General features: G+C 33.8%; 3 protein-coding genes across 5 annotated transcripts; all 3 read left to right on the top strand.

Moving 5' to 3' along the window:
- On the top strand, positions 1664-6958 carry LOC109358833 (probable LRR receptor-like serine/threonine-protein kinase At2g16250). Of its 3 annotated transcripts, XM_019603300.1 has the most exons (6): positions 1664-2087; positions 2404-2485; positions 2763-4667; positions 5203-5328; positions 5713-5735; positions 6032-6958. In XM_019603300.1, the coding sequence occupies exons 3-6, from the start codon at positions 2818-2820 to the stop codon at positions 6628-6630; spliced, it is 2598 nt and encodes an 865-aa protein (XP_019458845.1). In that variant the 5' UTR covers positions 1664-2087; positions 2404-2485; positions 2763-2817; the 3' UTR covers positions 6631-6958. The 3 variants fall into 3 exon arrangements, with proteins under 3 accessions (XP_019458845.1, XP_019458846.1, XP_019458847.1); XM_019603301.1 differs by lacking the exon at positions 1664-2087 and having other exon boundaries at positions 2277-2485; XM_019603302.1 differs by lacking the exons at positions 1664-2087; positions 2404-2485 and having other exon boundaries at positions 2660-4667.
- On the top strand, positions 8598-14319 carry LOC109358664 (probable methyltransferase PMT28). The gene is made up of 8 exons (XM_019603033.1): positions 8598-9905; positions 10007-10156; positions 10838-11108; positions 11192-11284; positions 11678-11852; positions 12366-12608; positions 12819-13013; positions 13818-14319. Exons 1-8 carry the CDS (start codon positions 9072-9074, stop codon positions 14014-14016), a joined length of 2160 nt encoding a protein of 719 aa, XP_019458578.1. The 5' UTR covers positions 8598-9071; the 3' UTR covers positions 14017-14319.
- Positions 16365-21506, top strand: LOC109358695 (S-adenosyl-L-methionine-dependent tRNA 4-demethylwyosine synthase). The gene is made up of 8 exons (XM_019603085.1): positions 16365-17323; positions 17845-17960; positions 18480-18655; positions 19376-19566; positions 19649-19735; positions 20261-20418; positions 20737-20947; positions 21032-21506. The coding sequence occupies exons 1-8, from the start codon at positions 16460-16462 to the stop codon at positions 21182-21184; spliced, it is 1956 nt and encodes a 651-aa protein (XP_019458630.1). The 5' UTR covers positions 16365-16459; the 3' UTR covers positions 21185-21506.

A 27623-nucleotide genomic window follows, 5' to 3' on the forward strand; every position in this document is an offset into this window, starting at 1 on the left:
TTTCTTTTCTATAATCACTTCCACACACTCATCTAGCACCCTACATGCACATAATCTAGATCCCACGCTTTTCATTCCATCTAGCTATTTCTCTCTCCTGTATATATATGTTATTATTTTAAAGAATTTACTCTTGTTTTTTTACGTGAGAAGTCCAGTTGAATTTAACTTAGGGTTCTATTTAAAATGTAAAAAAGAATGAGAGTCTCATTAAAATTAAAATAAGGATTCAATATAAGGAAATAGAAAACTCAAAACCCTTTTAATATACAAATAAATATGAATTTAGATCCTAATTGTAGTAGTTTAGAAAGAGAATTTTAATTATTGAGTAAATCATGAACTCTATCCTTCGAAAACAGGGCATTGAACAATTATATATTTGACATTCTAAATTGGAACATTTTGTCTATAAACATTTAAAACATTGATAAGTTAGTCCCTGAGTGTAAAAAAAAATTACGATCAAGTTAGTATTATAGAGATAATTAATCTGACTTCCATTTTGAATATTTAAAATCAAGTTAGAGCATCAAAGACAAATTGTTTAAGTCAAGAAAAATTGGCACGAATGTTGGTGTTGATGTTGGAAGCCTTTGCATGCATCTAGTTGTGTAGATAAATCATTGGATAAATTTAATAATTGGGATTTTGGTTACAAAGTGGCCAATGAAAAAAATAGAAGAGGATGGTAGCCTTGGTAGGGGGTAGATTAAGTTTTTGACTTTATGCTATAATAAATAATGATCGAATCATTCCCTCAAATGCCTCAGAATCGTTTCTCCTTAAATTGGAGTGGAGGATGAGAGCTTCCAAAGTTCCTGTTTTCATTTTTAGACATCTATGGTAATTGTAGATAATTTATATAAAAAAAACTCCCTCAATATAATCAAATTCACATTGTTAAATAGATTAGTTTATGCATGTTAGACTTTAAAACCAATTTTGATAACCGGACTGGACGAGGTGGTCCGACTACTCGCCGGACTTGAAAACGGTTCTGGTTTGTAGTCTAACCGAATGGGGGTAAGACCGCTTTGAACCGGAGAAATTCCAATCTTACCATATTAAATCTGGTTGAACTGAAATAACACAGGAAATGAATCAGACAATTCACTTAAAATGTAAAAAATAGAACAATACTCTAATGTCTTCTACTTCGCTATAAAAAAAGATGAAGATATATTATTTCAATATAATTATACATAATCATTAATTATATAAAATTTTGTATTTATATATAACTATATATTTATAGATAAAAATGTTAAATTTTATATGAAATCATCTGATCTGACTAGGCAGTTTAATCAATTCAATATGATATGGCTTCTGGTTTGATGTCCCACTGGGATTTGTTTAAAACATCCTTCTCTGAAAAAAAACAAAAAATACTTCATATCTAGTCTCGCCTCACCTAACAAAAAAGAGTTCAGTGCACATACCCAAGTTATGTTTAAAAGAAAATAATATGTTCCCAGTTCATAAAAACATTCTCCAACACAAATTAATAGAATTTGGACATCTATGGTTGCATTTTTATTCATGTTTGTCTTAAAGCTCAATAATTTAAGTTTTAAAATTGATTTCCACTTTGAAAAGTCTACTTGTACAACTAGACAAGTGGATATTGTGCAAAAGCCACAGTATTCCAATTCTTATCAAATGCTGAATCATTATCACCTTTTACATCTTCAGCACAATACAACAAAGAAAAACCAAAGTTGAAAAGATATTCTAATTCCAAGAAATTTCTATGCACAAATCAACAATCATTTTGTTTGCACAGTTAATTGCTGACTAAACTTCTGTACAATTCATAAATCCATATGACCATATTCATTACTCAACAGCCATAATCATAAGGCTCATAACAATAACTAGGACCATTAACCACTTCCACAACTTTAAGAACATACAAGACCAAAACTCAACACTGTGATTCAAACTTCACCACCTCACAATCTCAAAGGCATTAATAACAACGGCGTTTGAAAGTGACTGGGACTGAGAACACAGACTCAGTGCAGTGTCTGAAGAGAAGAATAGAGGCATGGCAGAAACACTGCCTTCCCTAATTAATAGAGGTAGATACCTTATTTAATGTTGGTTCACCTCAAATTTTTATTTTCTATAAAAAGAAATTTTGGTTCTGGCCATGTAAGTATAACATACTACACAGAAAACAAACATTACCTCAAATCAAATGTGCATACTGCATAGTCCATTTAATGGTTTGGTCATACATTAAAAAAATGGTTTGGTCACAACAATAAAAACACCACATTTTTTAAGTGAACATTCAACAATAATAAAGTCTACAACGTTAAACATTTGTCTGGTTGTATTTCAAAAATCACAAGCATTCCTTTGAGTTAATGCATTAATGGATTCTTTGTATAGATTGGACCAGAGTATAGAAGATACAGCACTTAGTACTGCAGAGAAGCACCAAGTAAAGAAGAATCAGAGCTTTTGATTGAAGGTAACAAAAAAGTAACCATTTTTTTCTCTGGGTCATATGCCAAATTTGTTGCACATAGATGAAACTTCATAGAACTTGTAATTGTAGATAATTTATAAAAAAAAAAAGATTTTTTCTTCTGGGTTTTGTGCAAATTTGCTCAATTCAACTAACAAAGTTAAATAAATGTTGCACATTAAGAAATTTCATAGAGAGCTTGCAACTGAAAATTAAAAAAATTGATTTGTTTTTTGTGGGGTGCCAAATTTGCTGAATTCTACTTAACTGTTACAAACAGATGAAACTATAGAGAAACATAGCTACATGAACGTGAACTTGTGTTTGAATTAGTCATGGTTGTGCAAAGAAGACTAACACTGAGTGCAGTTATAATCTTACTGTTCATTCAGTTAGGTTTTTGTTTGAATTCTAGAACAGAATGGTTATCATTACTTGAACTCCGTTCATCCTTAGGGATAAGGGGAAAATACTGGCCTATAAAAGCTGAACCGTGCCAGAACTGGACCGGGGTTCAGTGCCGGAACGGTCGAGTTATTGGGATCAATGTAGCTGGGTTGAAGCGAACCCGGTTCGGTCGTCTTGACCCAAGTTTCAATGTTGACGCTCTTGCCAATTTCACAATCTTAGCTTCATTCAATGCTTCTGGGTTCATGCTAAATGGGTCTATACCAGAGTGGTTTGGTCAAAATCATAGTGCACTCCAAGTGCTTGATCTAAGGTCTTGTTCTATAACAGGCTTGATTCCTGAGTCACTGAAGGGTTTGAGTGTGTTAAAGACTTTGTTACTTTCAGGGAATAGTTTGACTGGTAGAATACCTTCAAGTTTGGGATTGTTATCTGAGCTATCAGTTCTTGATCTCTCCGGAAATTCACTTTCAGGATCATTGCCTAACTCTTTGTGGAAGCTTGGTAATTTAACAAGCCTTGATCTCTCTTCTAATTTCTTATCAGGGTCTATTCCACCTGAACTGGGTTCCCTTTCGAATCTCCATATTTTGAACCTTTCGGACAATGGGCTCACTGGTTCGATCTCGATTCAACTTGGTTCCCTATCCAAGTTGGTTGAGCTTGATCTCGGGATGAATTCACTGTCTGGTTCATTGCCAGATAGTTTGTTTTCTAGAACTTTTGACATTAAAGTCCTCATTCTCAGTGGAAATATGTTTGGTGGTGCTCTTCCAAATTCATTGTGGTCATTGCCTAGCTTGCATTTTCTTGATTTGTCCAGAAACAACCTCACTGGTCCCCTACTGAAACTAGCAAACATTGGCTCTGATGGTGCCATATTCAATCTTTCAATCAATTTGTTCTATGGATCTTTGAATATTTCACTTAACAAGTTTAAAATGATCGATTTGTCCAGTAATTATTTGCAAGGTAAGGTGCAAGGTGGTGGTAATGTTACTCTATCTACGAATTGCTTACAGATGATTCCAGACCAGAGAGATTTGAGAGATTGTAGATTGTTTTATAGTCAGAGAAATTTACCCTTTACTCCTGGTGTCCAAGAACCAACTCAATCGCCGTTCCCAAAATCTGAGTCCTCGAACAACAAACGAATGATATTCATACTGGCAGGTACATTTGGTGGACTTGGCTTTATTGTGCTTGTAGTATTGGTCCTCATACTGGTTCTACAGCATTGTAGTAATCATAGTAATTTGGCAATTAGAAGAGGGACTGCGAACGGGGGACCTGTTCCAGAAGGAGAAAGTCCTATACCTCCCAAGGATCCTGTCTTTGTAACTGGTGTGGGAGAAGCATTTACTTTTGAGCAAATTCTTCATTTGACTGGTAATTTTGCTGAAGCAAATATCATCAAGCACGGTCATTCTGGAGACTTCTTTTGGGGACTCGTGGAAGGTGGAGCAACTGTGGTTGTCAAAAAAGTGGATTTAAATTTATTTAAGAGAGAGTCATACATTGTAGAATTGGGACTATTAAGCAAGGTTTCACATGCAAGATTGGTCCCGATCCTGGGGCACTGTTTGGAGAATGAGAACGAGAAATGTATAATTTACAAGTATATGCCGAATGGAGATTTGGCTACTTCCTTGCACAGAGTCCCCGGTTCAGATGGTAAATTACAGTCCCTGGATTGGATCACGAGATTGAAAATTGCAATAGGAGCTGCAGAAGGCCTAGCTTACCTACATGAGTGCAGCCCTCCCCTTGTTCACAGGTAATATCATATCTAATCTAGATTATTATGGTTCTCTCAAATATGATTTGTCATGGACTTGAAGTTTTGGTAAAATATGATTGATTTATCTTGTCATTCTGAACAAGATAAATCCGATCATATTTGAGATTCTGAACCGTTGTTAGCATGGTGCCTTTGTGATATATTTTCATGCCTCAAGTATAACTATGTAGTTTTTTTAGTGCAGAATAGACCTTTGTAGTTTAGAAATATATTGACAGATAAAAATAAACATACACTGATAAGTTAGCTGTATTATATTTTATATGGTTATAAAGCTAACCATTTTGATTTCTTGGCCTATTGTATGAAGGTCGGTTATTGATATATTTTACGAATTATAGTAGCATGTTGCCAACATTTTGATTTCTTCGCTCTTCAATTGTATGATGTGATTATATAAGTTCCCTTGCCAACATAACTCTTGCTTTGCAATTATATCGTGTAGGTTAGGAAGTCTGTAAAAACTTTTGCAGTTATGTAAGTTACTGAAATTTTACTTTTGGTTTTGAAGAGATGTCCAAGCTAGCAGTATACTTCTTGATGATAAATTTGAAGTGCGACTTGGAAGTTTGAGCGAGGTTACTTCCCAAGGAGATCTTCATCAGAGTGTCTTCTCAAGGCTTTTCAGCAAGCCGTTGTAAGTTTTTCTGTGATGTGATAAAGCATAGATGTTCCGTAATAAATTATTATTAAAGGAGAAGAGACACATTGATGATTTATACAACATTTTGAAGCTTTAAATGTTTTAACAAACTGGCCTAGAGTTAATTCTACTTTTTATGGAACATGTTTCTATATAGTTGCAAAATAATGTCATCCTCGCATTTGACCCTAAACAAGAGTGCATACTTACTGATTGGATGCTCGTTGCAATATAGTGACACAAAGTGCAAGTAAATAGAGGTGTTAATGTTTGTTACTTAGTCATTGGTGTCTAATATGGATAAATTTATGCTCCGGTTCATATTTTGTATTTAGTTGAAGTTGTAACCATTTCTTCTTTTTGTCTGTTGTTTTGCAGATCTTTTAATCAAGGAAATCCTGGTGAGTAAATTGGTTTTCCCTTTCTAGGTAGTTTTATCCGATTATCCATGCATCCATTCATTTAATGGCCATAAATGTCCAGACTTAGTGGACAACATGAACCAGTTTATTGAAGAAGTTTAAGATGCAGCACTATGATAACCCTTTGCTCCGTGGAAAAAAATGTCGATGTGTGTTACTACAGAGAATGGACACGCAATCTTATTTACATATTTTGCAGTATCGGCTTTCTGTTTTAAAAATTGTGACAATTTAGCTAATTAAGATTTTCCTTTTTTTGCTGTGCCAATGAACAGGTACATCATCTGTGACTTGTGACTTCGATGTCTATTGTTTTGGGAAGATTTTACTGGAGCTAGTTACTGGTAACCTTGATGTCAGTAATTCAGATGATGCCGCCACAAAAGAGTGGTTAGAACAAACCTTGTCTTACATAACCATATATGATAAAGAACGCGTGACTAAGATTTTAGACCCATCTTTGATAGTAGATGAGGACCTATTGGAAGAGGTATGGGCTATGGCAATTGTGGCTAGATCATGCCTAAATCCTAAGCCTTCGAAACGTCCTCTCATGAGACATGTCCTCAAAGCGCTGGAAAATCCCTTGAAGGTTGTCAGAGAAGACAATGGTAGTTCGGCAAGGTTGAGAACAACTTCATCTCGGAGATCTTGGAGCACTGCATTCTTCGGTAGTTGGAGACACAGCTCATCAGAGAATGCTGCTGCCACAGGGAATGCAAGGGAGGGTACTAGTAGTTTTAAACAATCAGAAAGAGTAGGTTCTCAGGGTAGTTCTGGAAATGATCACCCGTCTTCGCGTAAAAGGTCATCGAATGAAATATTCCCTGAACCATTGGAAATGCAAGAGGTGGAGTTTGCAGAGGCAAGATGAGAACCAAGGAAATGGATCTGGTTATTTTTTTAATACTATATATTATTGAAAGAGGGTGAATTTGACACAATGGTAAGGTTGTTGCTTAGTGGTCATAAGGTCACGAGTTCAAATCCTAGAAACAGTTTCTTCGTTTGTGGGGTAAGTCTACCTGACATTTAGTAGGTTACATGTAAAATTCACTCAGTATTGAAAAAAATGTAATGCTATAATTTTTCCATCTCAAACTGGCAAATACCAGAATAGTCAGCACTAAATTGCCTACCTCTTCAAACCCTTTGACAAAAGTTGAAACATCTTATACTAAGTGCAAATGCATTTATTAAAATACCAAGTAGACTCAAATTCTGCAACTGTTAAGAGAAAGCAATACCTCAGAACTACTTAATTGAAAGTAGCTTATGCAAATGACTAGTGCTGCCTCCCTAACATAGAAGTTCATAATGATTATAAAAAAACAGTAGTTCATGATCACTATATATATATAGCAATAAAATGATGAGCTATCAAAAAAGATGATGATTAATATACTAGGAAAACTCTACATGCATGACTCCTCAGTTAGAAAACTGCAACACCAGTATATTTTTGAAGTTTCTTATAAGTTAGCAAATACATAATCTGACTGATACACCATGTATCATTATGAGGATTGCAATATAGACATGTTCTGTGGTCAGGATAAAAGAAACTGCAAGTGCCATTCACTGAATAACACATGGATCCAACTAAATGACTTTCAAAACCTCCTAGTTACTTGTAATAGAGTTTGAGCATTATTGAAAGCCCAAGAGTCATAACTTAATGATAAAGGAAAAATCATTTTAAGCAAAGTGGTGAATGAGGAAAATTTTAACTGGATGCAAATTCATAGGTGACAGTTTAAATGACCAGTTAATTGATTTTAGAGAAAGAAATCATAGTTTGTTTGTTTTGTACTACAAAGGGTATCTAATCTCTTTCAGGATGCATAGTTGTCCTCTCAACAAATGTCGTTCGCAAGAATCTTGATCTTTTGGTCTTTCTGTGATTTAGCAGTGTCTTACATCACTAGACTGATGTCATCTTGGTAATGATAGTTTTGATATAACCAATTTATATTTTCTATAAGATCATTTCACAAACATTGTAAAAACTCCTTATACAATGACAGAATATGTTCTTCTACTGGAACACTAAGATATTAAAATAAATGTTAATGAAAATTTTCTTGTAGAGAAAAGACATCAAGCCATCCTAAACAAGTTCACAAATTTGAAAATTATGTGGTTGGACCACATGCTGATATATTTTATCCCTATGCTTCACAGAAAATTCCTCAGTACTTCGTCACCAAAATAATGCAGTGTGCCCAGAATCTTTATGCATTTTAATCATGGGAGTTATCAAGATTTCTTCATTGATATACCTAGTATTTAGAATGAACCTTAGTTTAATAATGTCACATGTCCTTGGCTTCGTAAATTGTGAAAATTAACATCTTACAGTATTTTCTTATATCATTACTTTTTTGTCAAAATCCAACTCATCTAAATGTTTACTTGTATAAAAAATGCATAAATTTATTTATTTGTAGCCCATGTAAAGTATATCCTTTTAATTTTTGCCATTGCAAAAAAAAACTTATTCAACATCAATATAAAATCATTTATTTTTTATTACTTTGAGTATATGACAAGGACCAAATCTAAAACTCACATATAATATCCAAAATTTTAAAACATTAAGACAATATCCTAAACAAAAATATGTGCAAGAAATGTGCCAATTAGCAAAAGTCAAGATATACTAGAGTACTTGACAAATTTATTTATATTTTATTGAAAATACTTTGAGATGAAAAAATCAAGCCTAAAAAAGATGTTGATGGGTTAACCATTAAGTATAATGTATCATTAAAAAAACACCAATTTGAAAGAAGCATGAATAATCCATTAACTCTTCACCAATTAATACATATAGCTAACAACAGTGTAAACAAAAATGGTAGAAAACATACTAGTTTGATAATACAGACCCTGTGGAAGATGAATCTTCCTTAACACAAACAATACATTCTTCTTAAAGTTGAAAGCTTTGACCACAACCTCAAAGAAATCTAGCCTCCGAGGAACATGACCCCTGCAAACACTTGATATCACAATTTCATGTCCTTTAATTTTTTTTTTCCTTCCAATAATTATTCACAAAGCTTATATTTTTTTACTTTCCCTATTCATAGCTCATCATTTAGAAATAGACACCCCTCCCATAAATCTAAAGGCAATAACACCTTAGCTACTCAGATTTGAAGTGTTACTGATTCATTCTTTTTTTTGCTTTTTGCTACTCACACTTTTATTATCATTACTTGTATCAGATGTATATTGTAAAGTTTCTAGTTCAAAGATCTTATGCTAAATTTTTATAGTTTATAGATTAAGATTTACAGTGATTGAGTTATGGCTATAGCTAGATTAGTTCGGCAAGCAAAAAGGCCATATGGGTTATTTGTTAAGATGAGTGCTGTGACCATATTGGGTCTCTGCTTCATCTTTGTTTGGGGTGTTTTCTCTAATTCCTCAACCTCTGTCACTACTCAAAGGGAAAGCTTTGAGGACATTGCAGAACCCGGACCATCTTCGTCTTCTGTGATTCAATCGCAGAAGAAGAAGATAGGTAAGCCAGAAAAGCATGAGGTTGTACCAGATTTAGTAGAGAAGAATGAGAAAAGGATTAATGTGTCTTCTAGTTCTGTTACACATCATAAGAAAGTGCTACCTAAGGGAAAGGACAAGAAAGGAGTAGCACATGGGAAGAAACGGGTTCGTGAGGATGATAAAGTGAACAAGGATAAAGGGTTGGCGAATACCGATCTCAATGATGAGAAAGAGGGGGGTGAAGAAGAGGTAGAAGGTAAAGAGGAAGTGTCGGATGGTGAGGGTGATGTGGAAAATATGGATGGTGGTGATTTAGCTGAATCGGTAGATCAGGATGTTGAGATGTTGGGAGATGAAGAAAGTGTAGAGGAGGAGGAGGAGGTGACGAAAAAGACAAGCAAGGGGAAGATGAAAGGGCCGTTGTTTGATCCGAATGCTAAGTATAGATGGAAATTGTGTAACACTAGGAGCAAGCATAACTACATTCCTTGTGTTGATATTGAAGTTGCTGGTGGAAAGGTAGCGAGCTACCGTCATAGGGAGAGGAGTTGCCCGAGGACACCCTTCATGTGTCTGGTCCCTCTTCCACATGAAGGGTATAAATCTCCAGTTCCATGGCCTGAGAGCAAATTGAAGGTATATGAAAAAAGTAGCTAAGGTTCTTAAATGGTGTTGGTGGGTTTAAAAATGTTGGTTCCTTGTTTCTTATCTCAGGGTAACTTGTTGTGTCACTGCAGATACTGTATAAGAATGTTGCACACCCGAAACTAGCCTCTTACATAAAAAGGCATAGTTGGTTGGTGGAGTCTGGAGAATATCTTACTTTTCCTCAAAACCAGTCTGAGTTCAAGGGTGGGATTCTTCACTATCTTGAATCCATTGAAGAGGTAAGTTTTCTGTTTGGTTTTCATTTGGATCTTCACCTATGTTTGTAAATTCTTATCGGCACACAAAATTGATACATTTATGAAAAATTACGGAGTGGAGCTGGAGTTTTGTTTCTCAATCATGACAAACTCATATTTAGCTTAACTACATAGTAGATATAAAAAAAATTAGTAATTTGATGATTGGAACTTTCCATTTTGATTATACTTTTATACCTGTGATATTCTATGAGGAGAGAACAGTGATTAAGGAAAATTACCAATTATAGCAGGCCTTTCCTTTGAACACTGCATAACAGTTATGGTAATTGTTTCATGCAATTAAATAATTTCAAAATCTAGATAACAGCAAGTTTTGTAAGTTTGACAGTTATTTTCATACTGTTATATGGCTAAAACTTTTGTGCGACAATGCAATTTCTAGGATTCTATTATTTATGGTTTGTTCATTAAGATTTAAATATATTTTTTGGTTTTCTTTCTCTCATCTGTTTGCAGTGCTTTCTCTCATCTGTATGGTGATACATTTCTTTCATATTTCTATAATTGCATTGTGAGGGTGATGTCGCTGTTTGTTTATATTGGCTAAATTCTGACTGTCAACTGAATAGAATAGAATATTGTTAAACGTTATTGCTGTCATGGTTGGAAACATTTTGAAATATGTTTTGAATTTTATAGATGGTACCAGACATTGAGTGGGGTAAAAATATCCGTGTTGTCCTGGATATTGGATGTACTGATTCAATCTTTGGGGCTACTCTCCTTGATAAGGAAGTTTTAACGTTGTCACTAGGCTTGAAGGACGACCTAGTGGACACAGCTCAGGTGACGCTTGAGCGTGGCTTTCCTACGGTAGTTAGCCCTTTTGGTAGAAGGAGACTTCCTTTTCCAAGTCAAGTTTTCGATGCTATACATTGTGCAGGTTGCAGCATACCTTGGCATTCCAATGGTTTGTGGCCCTTTTTTTAAATTAAATTTTCTCCTATGTTTATTTTGTTATAATAATAGCTTCGCATTTGTTCTTTTTTCCAGGGGGTAAGCTTCTATTAGAGATGAATCGTATTCTAAGACCCGGTGGGTACTTTATCATGTCAACTAAACATGATGGCATTGAAGAAGAAGAAGGTTGGTCTCAGTTTTGAGTCAAAGTGCACTAATAGATGAAATAAGGAAGATATTAATGATATTTAATACATACATATATATATAATGCTCTGATGATGCTCTCTTTGTATCTCATTTTGTGTGCTTGTGTTTCGCTTCCTCATTTTCATTCCTTCATAAAACAAAACTTAAGTTCAGATAACTTAGCATCTGCTGTTGTGTAGTCCATTTTGCTACTATGGTGTGCATGTGCAGTGCGCTTCATAACTTGTGTACTTAACAATAGATGATATTTGCATTGCTTTTTATCAGAACATATTTAAATACATTATGAGATATGCCGATGCTTGCTATATGAACACATGACAATCGCAATGACATACAAATGACAGTCACACATCTTTTCTGTTCCAGCCATGACCTCGTTGACAGCATCTATTTGTTGGAATATTCTGGCACATAAAAGTGATGATGTGGGTGAAGTTGGAGTTAAAATATATCAAAAGCCTGAAGGAAATGACATATACGAACTTAGGAGGAAGAAGGTTCCACCAATTTGCAAAGAAAATGAAAAGCCTGATGCAGCCTGGTATTCTGCTGTAATATTATTTGCAGAATTGATTTTCCAATGATATGACTTTGCTTGCCCAGTCATAATTCTTATAGTTGGATGTAAAATCATGTTTATCTTCAGCATGTGAAGCTGATCTGATAATAACATATAAATATACATTTGCATGGTAGTACAGCCTCTGATTAGAGTTGGATATCACTTTGGTTGGTTATGTACTGTATTAATAGTTAGAATTGATTATTCGAGCTTTTAAGTCAATCTGAAAAAAATAATTAATATTGGAGTTCATTATGTTAGAATACTTGCATTCCGGGAATTTATCATTTATGCTATAATGTGGCTGCTTTCATGGGTTGTCATCCTGTTCGTTTACTGCATTTAGTAGCTTGAGTTTATTTCAGTAAGACTTGTTTCTAATCAGCATAAGGTTTTATATGAATTGATAATTTTTCAACATTTGGATTTATTACACGGCAGGGCTTGTTTCTGATCAGCTTAAGCTTTTATATGACTTGGTTCATGCAATAGGTATGTTCCAATCAAGACTTGTTTGCACACCATTCCTATTGGAATTGAACAACACGGGGCAGAGTGGCCTGAGGAATGGCCCAAGAGGCTCAAATCTTATCCTGATTGGATGAACAATAAAGAGAAACTGGTTGCAGACACACAACACTGGAACTCTATTGTTAACTACTCTTATCTCAATGGAATGGGAATTAACTGGACAAGCATCCGGAATGTAATGGATATGAAAGCCATCTATGGAGGGTATGTTAGCAAAACATCTTGATTTTGTCCTCAATTTGAGAGTCATAAAGCTTGTAGATATCATGGATTAGTTCATTGCATCGACAAGTGAGCTACATTTTTCTTTGATAAATATCGAATGCGCATCTTGTTTCTCGCTGTTGCTTGATTTTCACCATATACTTGAAACATGGCTAATAATAAATTACCAATTCTCCTATGAAACTACAGATTGGCTGCAGCCCTCTCTCAACAGAAGGTCTGGGTGATGAATGTAGTCCCGGTCCACGCACCAGATACGCTTCCCATCATTTTTGAACGTGGGCTAGTTGGTGTCTATCATGATTGGTGTGAGTCATTTGGTACATACCCGAGAACATATGACCTTTTGCACGCTGATCATTTGTTTTCACGGCTAAAAAATAGGTATATGCCGTTTTATCAATGTTCTTCCATGACCTTAGATAATAGCAAATGTTGGGAGTTGGGTCTCTTCCATGCTGATCTTTTGTTTGGGTATAGTTAGATATTTGTTGATTATTATATTAATTTATGAGTGCTATGGGTAAAAATAAACCTATCCTGCTTGAAAAAGATTTTGAAGAGCAAAATATACAGCCAGCCAATTGGGTTGGAACTTGGAAGGGGAGTTTGTTGTGGGTCCTCCCTCAAGTGGGGCCCACTGGCCACAAACTTTTCAAAGCAAAAAAGTGTGGTGACAATGTTTAGTGGCATGTGAATTTCTTCTTCCTAGAGTGGATAAAAATTCTTGAGCTCATTTTGCAGCACCAAATGAAGTGATCATTTGTGCTCTAATTTCGATGATTTTAAGTATGCTGCTATTTGCACTGTGAGCTTTTGTCTTAGTGTTGTTTCCTCTTGTTGAGCTACTTGTACCCTTTATTAGAATGGAGTTTTCCGGCAAGTTTTTCTAGTTTTCAGCGATGAAACGCAGGTTCCGGAAAATTGAGGAGAATTGATAAAAATAATGAGCTATTTAATGGTTAACCTCAGCCCTAAGGAAACCTATTGTATGCATTCTGTTCAATATCCATTGTTCACATACTTTTGCTTGGTGTATGTTTTGCTCCTCCTGATTATTCAAACTCAGAAAGGTTCATCTTAACCCATTATTGTTTCCGCAGTGTGCACCGACATCATATCAATGTTAGAATTATATATACAATCAAATTGCTTCCATTCCATGTTGTTGAAACAATTGTTTTGCAGGTGCAATAAGCCTGTATCCATTGTTGTTGAGATGGACCGCATATTGCGGCCTGGTGGTTGGACGATAATTCGTGATAAAGTCGAAATTCTAAATCCATTAGAGGAAATATTGAGAAGTCTGCAATGGGAGATCAGAATGACTTTTGCTAAGGATAAAGAGGGTATCATATGTGCCCAGAAAACTATGTGGAGGCCTTAAATCTATTGTTCTACAACTTATATGCATATTTGCTTCTTGTACCCTAGCATCCAAAAGCAGCACTGTAACTTTAATGACCTTGATCTTACTTCATTCAATGTGAAATGATATGAAAGATTTTTTGATAGGAGTCCTCTATATAACATTCAAATTATTCTATTTTCTCTGTTTTCTTTCATTTTTTGAATGTTTTTTAATTTTATTTTTTCATTTTTCAACCTTCATTGTATATGAGATGAAGCAGGGGTTGATTAAGTTTAATTTGTGAGGTTCTTGTATATTCTCAGCATTGCACTCCTCCAATAAAAAGAAATTGCAAGATGGGTCTGAAGGATCTATGAATTGGTCCAATTCTAACCAAAGTTGAACCATTGTGAATTTTTTTTTGTACTACCAAGATATCCTTCACATTTTAGGTAAGTAATTAATCTTTTTCAGGATTTGTGGTTGTCCCTCCCAATAAATATCGTTCTCAAGAATTGAACCCTCGACCTTGGGATCTAGTGTGAATTGAACCAACCATTGTTGCCTCTATGGAAAATGTTTGAATCAACTAGATGAGTCATGCCAATCTAAAAAGCATTGGTCGTTGATTAAGGTTGGGTGGGTATGTAGGACCCATACCCATCTCTAATTTAATTATATTAGTTTTTTACCAATTGTATTAATACAAATGATAAATTACCAACAAAATATTAGTGTGGTGTAAGGTCATAAATAAATCAAAAGGTTAAAAATTTGATTCTTCATAACAATACTTGTTGAGAGGAACAATTACACATTTTGAAATAGATTAGTTCTTTAGTCATAGGGTGAGAAAATATTTTAATAGTACTGAAAAATAACAAATGATAAACTTAAAATTTCTTTACTTATTCTTTTTCCTTTTTTTTTTTTTTGAAGTTAGAAGTATCCCAGGCATTCTTTAAGATAGTTAAAAATTAAGTTGACATTGGAGAGTGTTGCATTTAATACTTTATGAGATGTTGGATTTGGATTTTAAAAGTTGAGTCTCTGTTGTATTCATTAAATAATGTTATTAGTACACATGTTAATAAAATTATTGTTATATATTGTGGTTATATTTAGGTCGGGGAGAGAGAATAATGTATATGAAAAAGTGGAAAGTAATATAATGGCATAAAAATGTGTTGCAAACCATCATATCATTTCATATATGAAATATTAAAATTTCATAAAAAATGAGAATAAAAAGATGAATGAATCAATTACTATGTACAATAATGTCTTTCTAACAATTCTATAATTTTTAAGAACTTTGGAGCTTAAATATGACTTTTGTCAATTATCATTTATATGAGTTGTATTTTGATTATATTCTCCAATGTTCCAATGTTGATTATTTTGGTTCTTTACATTCAACTAATATTTCAATTTTGTCATTCCATCAACATTAGTTAAGAACCCTAATGTGTGAAAATGACATCGATTTAACCCAAATTCTATGTTCATTTTTTCTGTCTCTTACTCCGTTTTCATTCATCCACCAATATTAACTGCCACTATCGTCTCTTCACATATCAACCATTTTCACCATTGAAGTTAAAGTCACCATTATCTTTGCTTTTCGTTTCTTTTGTTTGCCTATGTCATCCGTCCTATCATAATTGTTGCAACAAAACCTATAATCACCATCATAATAACCACTCATTTAACCCTCACTTTCCCAAGATAGTAGTTTTGGTTAGCCACTAGCATGAAGGACTTCAAATCTTAGGTGACACCCATATTTATAGAAGTGGATTTGGATTGATCACTATTTCTAGTGAAGGGCATCATAATATATATATATATATATATATATATATATGGAACATTATCATTTGCATAGTTTCCCATGATGGTGATGGTACGTGATGAGAGAAATGAAAAGGATAAAAGGACATCATTAACTAAAGTCATCACAATAGGTAAAATAAATATCACCAATGATTAAATTTGAAACATGTGTGAAACGAATGACTAAAATGAATTATTTTAAGAATAAATATTCATTTTAGTTTTTTTGATCTTACTAATTTGGTCTCTCAAAATTTAAAAAACTTAAAATGATGCCAATTTTTTTAAATATAGGTCAAATTAGCATTTTTAACATGTTTTACAACATATGATATAGACTAATTTAATCCTAAAAATGAATAATTTGATTCACATTAAAAAAATGGCATTATTTTAGATTTTCCGCTTCTCTCATACATGAAGTACTAGTAAAACTATCAAAAATTTCAGTCACATTTAAAAAATAAAACTAGTAAAAATTATTATAACGATAAAAAATAAGGTAATAAAGAACTATAAATTATTGTAGTAAACCCCATGTTGTAAGTGTGATTCCTCCTTCCTCTGATGCCGCATTTCTCATACATGAATATTTGAATCAATAACTCATCCACCATAACCATACTTACCTTCAACTCCAACAATGTCCATTTCCTTCTCTTCACTCCCCGCTCGTCTCACACTCCTCGCTCTCTTCTCCGCCACCACCTTCTACTGCTTCTACAAATCTCGCCGCCTCAGAAACCTTAAATTCTCCCTCTCTAACCGTTTCTCCAACCCTAACCCTAAAAAACCTAAGATCGTATTCCTCTCTCAAACCGGTACTTCCAAAACCCTAGCTCAACGCCTCCACGAATTGCTCTCATCCAACGACGTCGCTTTTGACCTTGTCGATTCCAAAAGCTACGAGCCCGAGGACCTTGCAAAAGAAACGCTTGTTCTTGTTGTAGCTTCTACTTGGGAAGATGGAAAGCCACCTTCTGGTTCTAACTTCCTTGCCACGTGGCTATCTGAGACCGCCACTGATTTTAGGGTTGGGTCTCTGTTGCTGTCGCGGTGCAGGTTCGCGGTGTTTGGCGTTGGGAGCAGGGCGTATGGAGAGACGTTTAATGCGGTGGCGAGGGATTTCGCTGCGCAGATGAAGGCGCTGGGCGCGGCGGAGATTGTTCCGATGTGGGAAGGGGATGTGGATGGGGGGAATTTGGATGAGGATTTTGAGATTTGGTCTGGGAAGGTTGTTGGGGTTTTGAAAGGTGGTGGTGTATTGGAAAATGGTGGTGTATTGGAAAATGGTGTTGTTGATGGTGATGGTGGAGAATTTGGTAATGATTCGAGCTTTGAGGATTCTGATGAAGAGAGCGAGCCAGAATCAGAGATTGTTGATCTTGAGGATATTGCTGGTAAGGCACCCTCGAGGAAAAATGTGGCAGTTGTTGAAAGTAATGGGAAATTGAATGGCAAAAAAGAAATGGTGACTCCTGTGATTAGGGCAAATTTAACGAAGCAGGTATAATGTGACATTGCATTTAATGTTAATTCATCATTCCTTGTAGTTGCATTGCTATGTTTTACTTTTTGTACGTGATAAAGAAAAAGAAGATATTAGTAGATTCCAATCTCTTCCATTGCTTAATTAGATGGTTTACTAATTTACATTGTGTTTGGATGACTGGTAATGAGGGAATGGAAAGGGGACTGAATTTCATTCCCCATTCAATTAATGGACATAAGTAATGTTTGGTAGATGTGTTAGTACAGGATGGAATGGAACAAATGTATTCTGTGCTCTTCGTTGTTATTTGTTAGGCATATTTTACAAGTTGCAAATTGCACAACATAGGACTGGAAGGCTAGAAAGTGAGACATTTTTTGTTTCCACCAGAAGGTAGAACGAAAGAGAACGTAAAACTCCGCTAGACAATGTTCATACACCAAAAGCTCCCATAGTGTTACTTTTAATTGTACTTTGTTTAATGAGATATAAGTACTTGTTTTGAATTAACTTATTTAAATATGATCAATTTGCAGGGATATAAAATTATTGGTTCACATAGCGGTGTTAAGATTTGTAGATGGACTAAATCACAGCTTCGTGGTCGAGGCGGTTGCTACAAGCATTCATTTTATGGAATTGAGAGTCATAGGTAATGGTAACTTCACGTACTATTCATTCACATAACTCCTCTTGTTATGTTTTGATTTGGAGTTGGAGTTTCATTCATATCTCATGCTATAGATTACTTTTTAGCTGGCACCTCTAAAATCTAGATACTGAAATTCTTTACCTTTTGTGTGCCTGCTGAATTTGAAGATGGAGCATATCATATGTCATGATATGATTCGGTGATAATGTAAAACTCTTTACCTTGTTAGTGGATCAAAATTATTTTTTAATAAGGAAAAAGCAATAATTGGAAGAAGAAAAATAAAAGAAATTGGGTGTACTTTATTTGAATATAACTTTGGATTCCATATGGCTTCAGAAGAGTTTGCTGGATTTATAATTGGCATTGCACATTATCTCAACCATGGACATACTGTAGTGGCTGTATCTTTTATCATTTACCCATCAGTTTTGGTAGTGATTTTTTGTCCTCTGTTCAGACTATTATACTTCAGCTTCGAAATTCATTGTCATTTTTTTGTGTGCGTGAGTGGAACAGGTGCATGGAGGCAACCCCTAGTTTGGCATGTGCAAATAAATGTGTTTTCTGCTGGAGGCATCACACAAATCCAGTAGCGAAAAGTTGGCAGTGGGAGATGGATGATCCAGTAGAGATTGTAAATTCAGCAATAGACCTGCATACAAATATGATTAAACAAATGAAAGGAGTTCCAGGTAAATTAACTTGTCTATAATGTAATAATTTCAAAGTATGAGGCAATTGTTGGATTGATAAACCGACATTCATCAATAATGAAAGAGCTAATTATATCTTTACTTTTTAAATGGTAAAAGAAGAAATTTATTAAGACAGATATGGAATGTTCAATGTTGATGGGATATCCTCCTAAAAAAGAAAAGCAAAGAGTAAAAAGAGAAACATGATGGGATAAAGCCTCTCAGCGTGTCAACATATTCCTCGGTGTACCTTGATCGTGTCATGAATACTATTTCAATATTTTGTTAGTGGTGCATTGTATACGCATACCAATTTCATTCTAAACTGCAATTCTAAATATGACTATGAATTTATATGGTGGCTAGACCAGTTTCTGTGCATCAGCTGATTCAGAGCCCATATATTCATATGGGTGGTGATCGGCATGTTTAATAATCGATTTTAGTAGTTTATAATTCCTTTTCAGATTTTCATGATTTAGTAGTTCATTTGAGCTAGATATTTTCAGCATGTTAATAATATCCATAATCCATGAGATATTGTATGTAATTTTCAAAAGCTAAAAGAAGGATGCACTGCCACACACCAGTACCACGTTCCCATTCTGACTGACATTGGGAGGATTACATGAGAACAGCCCCCCCCACCCCCACACACACACATACATGTTATTCTGCAATTAATTTCAAAATTAATCCATTTAACTCTTTCTGTAGGTGTCACCTTGGAGCGATTAAATGAAGGTCTCTCTCCAAGACATTGTGCATTATCTCTAGTTGGTGAACCGATCATGTATCCAGAGATAAATACACTTGTTGATGAGCTGCACAAAAGGAGAATTTCCACTTTTCTTGTGACAAATGCACAATTTCCAGATAAAATTAAGTCGCTGAGGCCTATCACCCAGGTTTTTGGAATTTCACAGTTTCCAAATTAGAAGCATGTTGGTTCTGCAAAGCGAGCTTAATTTTCTTGTTTGCCACTTGCAGTTATATGTCAGTGTAGATGCTGCTACAAAGGACTCTTTGAAGGCGATTGATAGGCCACTTTTTGGAGATTTCTGGGAGCGATTCATTGTAAGTATTTTCCTATTCTCAAAGGGTGTTTTTGGGAGTTTAAAGAGAAAGGGAATCAATCATTTGCTTTTCAGAAACAGAAACTATGTGTATCAATTTAGCTTTAAAACATGCCATATCCTCCTAAAAATAAGCCTAACAACCGTCCTAACCATAGGAATGTGGCATTTGTCACTTTCTACCATCATGGAGTTGACACATGTCACTTTCTTATGATTATGGGAATTTTTAGACTTGTTTGTTAAGAGGATATAACATTATGCTAAAAAAATTCCTCTTTGGTGCTCTGAGGAACCAGCTTTAGCCGAAATGTTTTTTGCTAATGTTGTTGAGCTTTGAGCTCTGTTGCAATGGATATCTTTTTAGGATCTTTACTTAATGAACACATTTTCCTCTATGATTGCCATCCTGAAAGCATGGTTGTTAGTGCTGGCATTTCAAATCTCGTGTATTTTATCTTACCATTTGATGTATACTAGTCCTCCCGGTCATGTTTTTGTAAGTATTTTTGCCACTGTGTGCCAGGATTCCTTGACTGCTTTAAAGGAAAAACATCAGCGGACTGTATACCGCCTGACTCTGGTGAAAGGTTGGAATACGGAAGATATTGATGCTTATTTTAAGCTCTTTAGTATAGGAGAACCTGACTTTATTGAAATCAAGGGAGTTACATATTGTGGCTCGTAAGTCGTCCTCTCTCTCTACCCACTTGTGTGTGTTTGGTATAGATTTGTGTTTTTAGATTATGATTATATTTATCTAGGTTTATAATTTGTGAGATTATTAACTGGAAAGAAAAAAAACCCATCAAAATGAAGAGGTGACATTTTGCTTCTTTTCCTTGGCTTATAAGCTGTTTTATAAACTAAGCTTGTTACTCAAACAAACTTAATTTATAAACAAAGCTGATAAATCCAAAATAAGCAAAAACAATCTATACCAAACATCCAGCTAGCTTCCTGTGACTGCCACCTTTGAATGATAACGAGCTCTTTTTGCAGGTCTGCGACATCAAAATTGACAATGGAAAATGTCCCTTGGCATGCTGATGTGAAAGCTTTCTCAGAGACCCTGTCTCTGAAAAGCCAAGGGGAGTATGAAGTTGCTTGTGAGCATGCTCATTCGTGTTGTGTCCTCTTAGCAAAAACTAAGAAGTTCAAGATTGATGGCCAGTGGTATACATGGATAGACTATGAAAAATTTCATGACCTGGTATGTACCTGTATCCTACTGTTATTGTACACTGCATTTGGTTTAATGTTTTATTTTTTAAATTCATTCTCAATTTAAATTCAGGTGGCTTCTGGAAGTACTTTTGACAGTACAGATTACATGGCTGCCACACCATCCTGGGCCGTCTACGGAGCAGAGGAAAGTGGATTTGATCCTGCACAATTGCGATTTAAGAAGGAGAGACATCATAAGTCAACCCGCGTTCAATCAAGCTAGAAATTTAAGAGCTGTGGGCAGCCAATATCCGTTTGCCCTTTTATCTTTCTTCAATGCATAATAACTAGGTATGTTATACTACAAATCTGAATAGGATAATTTGGTAATACATGTCTTTATACATTGGTTAAACTATTGTAGTATTTTTAGGCGACCCCTTTTTCCCCAATCCAAGGCAGTATAAGAGAGCATTTTATTTAATCTTATTTACCACAAGTACTACTGTCAATGTTGCAGAATATAGAGATGAATCGTGCACCGTTTTGTTTTTGGAATTGAGATTGGAAGAATATGCTTGAGATTTTGCCGCATTCATCATTGCATAGTGTTGCTCTGTTTTTATGTCGCATGTACTTTTTCCAGTTTCATTTTCTATTTCTAGCATTGCCATTTTTGGCAATTGAATTCATTTGCATGCATGAGATGAATAGAAAATAGGATTATGATGCAATAAAAAACAAAGGGAGGGGATCTAAAATAATCCCTGATTAAGTTAAAAAAACATATTTCACATCTTAATCATTCATTCTATGAAAATCTAATGGTTCAAATCTATTAACTAATTTAAATAACGTAAATCATTATATTTCTATAGAATAGATGACTAAGATATGAAGTAGGTTTTGTTAACTTACCACTGTAGTAGTAGGTAGATCTCCACTCAAAAAACACATAGTAGTATGCACAATGCTCTCAACTGATAATATCATTGAAGTTTATTTTACATGGCTGAAAGTTGACATGTCAGCTGAGATAACAAATAAACTTTTGTCAACCACGTGAGATTGAGTGAACCACGTGCTAAGGAAAAATCGTGCAACCCCATCGTCTAATACTGCCAAGGAATGAAAAGAGGACATTGAGTGAACCACATGCAAGATGTCCATTTTAGACAAATATATTTGAACATATATTGCGGTCTAAAAATATGGAAATAGTGCACATCCCACTATTTTCCTCGATGAATTGAATTGCAATATTGGTATCCATCTCCAAAATGATTACTTTATAATCATAGTTCATATGCAAATTCAAACCGCAATAGGCGTCCCAACGTTTTCTGACCTGGATTCAATAGTTAATACACCAAGGTTAGCAACCATAAATATTTATATTGATTTTACCATTTGAATGAGTCCAGCTTATGTAGAGCAAGAACGAATCTAGTAACATCTGTAATTAGGATATATAGAGTTCAAGGCAAAAAAATGACTTGATGGGTGGATGCAATGTAGTATTTTATTATATAATATATTTCCACTTTAAAAGTGAGAGTTCTAAAAAGATGTAATTGTTAGATCATGGCAAATGACCGTGTCAAGTTCTTTAAAAATATTGGGACATGTTTGAAAAGTTATGGAGATCAAAATTATATTATGACTTTAAATTTTGTTTGATAAATTTCCCCTACGAGTATAATTAAAGTCAAAGGTAGTTTCTTGGATGCTGCAGCTCTCCCTTCTTATAGTGTATTTCATTAAGATTAAAATTCTTTTGTTGTGCCAAGTTTTGATTCTCTTTTATATATTTATATTCTTGAATGTTCTATATATTAATAGATTTTAGTACTCAAATATCCTTATATTAATTGATCACAAAAATGTTAGTTAATTGAAATGAGTGAGAAACAGAAGGCGATAATTTATTTGTGCAAGGTCCTACTAGATCTCTAGGTAGACCAAAAAGTAAGAGTTCGATTGATGCAAACTAGACTTGTTGGAAATGATTATTACACACTCTAAAAATAATTAGTTCTTTATCCATAAGATAAAAATACTATTAGTTATAGGAGACAAAAAAAAAGACAGCGGGAGTATATTATAATCCAATAGCTGAAGTTTGTTTAGCAAAATATAATCATATAAAGTTTTTGGGTTAAGAATATCAACTTTTTAAGCCTCACTTTTTGACATTTCAATATATGATCTGTGAACCCAACAAGCTTACATCATGCACGTCACTTGTGGAATTGTTGGCTGAGTCACCCTCAGTCACTCTGCAACCAATAGTATAGCATAATCATCCCTCTAAAGGAACCATAATCATCAAAATTCTCCAATATATATTAATTAACATAGAAAACCAAGGTCATAATGAATTCATGGAGCTCCTTTAATAAATAAAACGACCCATTTGCAAGTGGCCTATTATTGTTACAAGCCGGATTTCCCTTTTCACTTGAAACATGCTTTCCCACATAGACAGCTGTTGTGGCAATTTTTCTCAGTAGTCTCTATCAATAATAATTCATGAGATCTTCTTCAGAAGTTGAAGACAAGTTTGGACCACGATACAATGTATCATTCGAGACTTACGTTAATCAAAGTTATTTTCATAGCTAGCTGTATATATCAATAATTTTGTATTTCGTTACCATTTTCCCCAAAAAAAATAGTTACTCAAGAAATGATCCTACATATTTCCTTCTTTATTTTGCCTAAAAAGGGTGGCCTGGTATAAAAGATTTCCATCTAGTATGATCATGGGAGTATACATGTATATAGCCTCCCACACTTAGAAGTAGTTTCCAGAATTTAAACTTACGATCTTCAGGTTACATAAAAACAACTTTACCACTGTCACTAGGTTGACACTCTTAACTTTTTAAATATAAAACGTGGCCTAATAAAAAGGTTCATACCTAATGAATGTAATCTTAATCTTGTAAGCTCGAAAACTATTTGGAGGACTTCATAATCTCCTTGTTACTGGACAAAAATAAGCAACTTTATCTGTGCACCTAAGAGTGGTACTCTAGCCTTCTAAGAAAATTATTGTGAACACTGGAACTCAAAGCAGCGTGGCTTTGAGGTTGATGATCTATTTTTGAGTCATTAGTCAATAATTAATGTAAGCAAGAAAATGACAGAACCAAAAATTAGTATAGGAAACGACAGAACAAACCCTCCGCCAAGGAAATAAAGTAACCACTCCTATCTCCTCTTGCTCAGTACCCCTATGATAGTCATAATTAACAATTTTTTCATATATTGTACTACGTATTCTTTCAGAGTAAGGAATTAAATTTTTTTGAAGAAGTTGAACTCTTGTCTTTTAATTTTTTTTGGGATCTAATCGAGTTTTATACTACTGGCCAATGTCTTGTTGGTAATTCTTTGGTATCTAAAATCTCTTACTTTTAGCTGGTTAAATAATTTACCTAAAAAATTAAAAAGAAAAATCTTACGTATGTTTGCAAACTAAACCTTGTAGAGGAAGAAAAATAAAAGAGATAGATACATTTCATAGTTTAAGTGTTCCATTTCTTTTCATTATTCTCACAAATTTAATTCCTAAAGAGATTCTATGTGACTGAATTCAACTTCTACCCTTTAGCCATATTATTATTACTACGTTCCACCCTCTAGCCATAGTTATTATTATTATTTGCTAAATAGTAGTGATTTAAATTGTGTAATAGTGTGTGGTCTAAACTCTAAAGTATTGATTTAGGGTTTATTTATGAGCTAAGTTTTGGAAGTGAAATGAAATGTTTTAGTGTTTTCTCATAAATATATTTCATGTTTCTTAAGTTGTCAAATTCCTTTTAAAATTTAACTTGCAAATAAACCTTATGGAATATATGCTTTATTTGCTTGAACTTTATCTCCCTGTGGTGGTAGTGCTACATTTATAAATGCTGTTCAATACCATCCCCGAGAGTATTTTAGGAAGTTGACCCCTAAAAAACGCTCTAGGAAGAAGACCCACGACAAAACCCTGTTTTTTGGGAACTTCATACTCAAAAAAGCTGCTTTTTTTTTATAAAAAAAATTGAATATAAAAAAAAATTATATATTGTTGCTCCATGTTCCATCTTTCTCTAAATCTGCTTTGTTTTGGACCATTTGAGAGCTTGGTTTGTGACCCAAAACAACTTCTCATCGTGATTTGTTTTTTAAGAATGCTATTTTTTTTGTTAATTTTGGTAACTTGGCAATTTTTAATATATATAACTTTGAAAATTTTGGAAAATTATATAAGAAATTCTAAAATCAGCTATAGGTTTCCTAATTAATATTAAATACGTTAGGATTTAATTAAATTTTATGTTTTTCTAGTATATAATTTATATTTTTTTATGAAACCTATAACACTTTGTTGAAATTATCTTAAAACACATTTTATATAATTTTCCAAACCTTTACAATTACATATTAAAATTATCAAATTATTAAAATTGCACATTTTTTAACAATTTTATCAGAAAACTTCTTTTTATTATTAAAAGACGAATTTTAAACAAAAAAAAAACTATGTTGAGGGTAGATTCACCCAAACTGACTTCCTAATTGATCCAAAATAGAAATTTTTTGGTAATTATAGAATAAAGGAGAGTTAAGGTGTGAGTACTTTTTTTTTGCTATATTCAAATAAAAAACCTGAAGAGAATGTATATCAAGAATGACACAAAAAAGAATTATTACCAATTATCAAATGGTAAAATAAAACATTGGGTGATTGAAATGATAGTGATAATTACTTTTGATGTCTTTTACTATATTTTTGTCTGGGATCATATAAATTTTTATTTTTATCGTAGCCCATAAATTCATGATAGCACAAAAACAATGCAAATTAATTAAAATTGTCATTGAAGCCAATTTTTTGTGTTTCAAACTTATAATTCTTTTTTCTTTTTGCCTAAGTAATCCAAATCAATCTGTATTCCGATTAATGTGAATGTTAAATTGAGAAATTCATTTAATGGGTAAGGTTAATATCTTACCACCTATTTTTTCACTCACAACCTTGACATAATTAAAAAATATACAACTTACTAATTAGTAATGAACATTTAGGATTTGAGGTGTCCACCATGTCTCATGTTAACGAAAACATATCATATCAATTAAAATTTTATTTTATAATTATTATTTTACTTTATTATTATTGGCTCAAAACAACATTTGAAACATAATCGGATACAACATATCTCTATTCAGTTAAAATATACACTACTACTAATTAATGTACATCAGAAAAAATAAGGCAACCATTTCCTTATTAAGTTGTAGACGTCACATGGTTTGTGGAAGTCAGTATGGAGGGTCCCTCCCTTGGTCAGGATATAGAACTTATTGGTGCTTTGAGTCGGCTAATACACTGTTAATTGAAAACGTGACTCTCACACGCACATCTTCCTTAAATGAGCCCCCAATAAAAGACTCTTTCCTTCTCTACCAGCTGCCTCCAACTCGATCATATATAGATAGAACTCACACTCAACCTTCTATCTAAAGTTATTACACTTACACAAACACACTTCTTTAACTCTTACATCTTTATTTTCTTTACCTTGTTCTATCATATGATATTATTTTGTTCAACTCTTTAATTGCCTCAAGCTAGTTTATTAGATATAGAATTGTTTATTTATCTATAGAAAAAAACCTATTACATCTAAGAATGGTGGAGACGGAAAACATATCATGAGTATTCAATATTATAAGAGTATAAAATATAAAAATTTATACATAGTTATTACATCATCCACATACACAAAATAGAGTGACAGTCAATAAGCACATTACAATTCATTTAGACACAAAATAGTGGCAATCGGCCAACTACTTATTTAGATTTATATGGTAAATATAGAGAAATGAAAAATGAAGAAAAGGATAACTCAATGGACGATTAAGAAGATACCCAATATCATTATCGTCCTATATGCAACTAATGTTTAAGATATAATAAAACATGACACAAATAATATCAATCATAAGCTTCTTTCTGCGCGTGAATGAAATAAATGATTATATTTAAGTTCAACTTAACACAATATATTTGTTCACACAAGGATTAGATAGATTCACAGGCCAACAAAAACTAATAAAAAAACTAAAACAAACGCTACTAGAAAAAAAGTTCGTTTTGATATTGATTCCTACTAAATAATATCATTTAATATCAACCCAAAAAAACATGGCAAATCAAAGGAACCAATAATTTCTTGATGGAAAGGAAAGGGAAAAGAAATCATAAAAGATAAGAGAAAAGGAGTGATTATCATTTATCAACTGCTCTTCTTGGCTTGCTTTTTCTTCTAGCTTTGCTTCTAGAAGGTTCCACTTTTGGAAGTTGAATCTCTTCTTGTTCTGTAACCCTTATGCATGATGATTCTTCATGCTCATGTTGCACTTTCTCATTAGCTTCAACTTTTTCCATTGAACTATCTATGCCTTGTGCTTTTTTCTCTTCATGGTTTTCCATTCTTACAATAATCTTACGAGGTCTACCTCTTTTCCTAGGAGCTTGAAGAGGTTGAGATTGTTGTTGTTGTTGCAAGGTTTCATCGATTGTTGATGATGCTTCAGCTATTGCTACAGAAAGTTCCTTCATTTTTTGTGGCTTCTTACCCATAAATCTCTATCTACCAATCAATACTAAAAATAGAAGCTTCAATCTCTCTAATTCTCTATCACCAAAGTTTTTG

This window comes from Lupinus angustifolius, chromosome LG10 (genome assembly GCF_001865875.1).
Source record: "Lupinus angustifolius cultivar Tanjil chromosome LG10, LupAngTanjil_v1.0, whole genome shotgun sequence".
Taxonomy (NCBI): domain Eukaryota; kingdom Viridiplantae; phylum Streptophyta; class Magnoliopsida; order Fabales; family Fabaceae; genus Lupinus; species Lupinus angustifolius.

Coding starts and splice junctions, on each gene's coding strand:
- LOC109358833 (XM_019603300.1), top strand. CDS start 2,818: ATGGTTGTGCAAAGAAGACTAACACTGAGTGCAGTTATAATCTTACTG. Junction 5,329..5,712: donor AGGCTTTTCAGCAAGCCGTT/GTAAGTTTTTCT, acceptor GTTGTTTTGCAG/ATCTTTTAATCAAGGAAATC. Junction 5,736..6,031: donor TTTTAATCAAGGAAATCCTG/GTGAGTAAATTG, acceptor GCCAATGAACAG/GTACATCATCTGTGACTTGT.
- LOC109358664 (XM_019603033.1), top strand. CDS start 9,072: ATGGCTATAGCTAGATTAGTTCGGCAAGCAAAAAGGCCATATGGGTTA. Junction 11,285..11,677: donor TGGCATTGAAGAAGAAGAAG/GTTGGTCTCAGT, acceptor TTTCTGTTCCAG/CCATGACCTCGTTGACAGCA. Junction 12,609..12,818: donor ATGAAAGCCATCTATGGAGG/GTATGTTAGCAA, acceptor ATGAAACTACAG/ATTGGCTGCAGCCCTCTCTC.
- LOC109358695 (XM_019603085.1), top strand. CDS start 16,460: ATGTCCATTTCCTTCTCTTCACTCCCCGCTCGTCTCACACTCCTCGCT. Junction 19,567..19,648: donor CGCTGAGGCCTATCACCCAG/GTTTTTGGAATT, acceptor TGCCACTTGCAG/TTATATGTCAGTGTAGATGC. Junction 19,736..20,260: donor ATTTCTGGGAGCGATTCATT/GTAAGTATTTTC, acceptor ACTGTGTGCCAG/GATTCCTTGACTGCTTTAAA.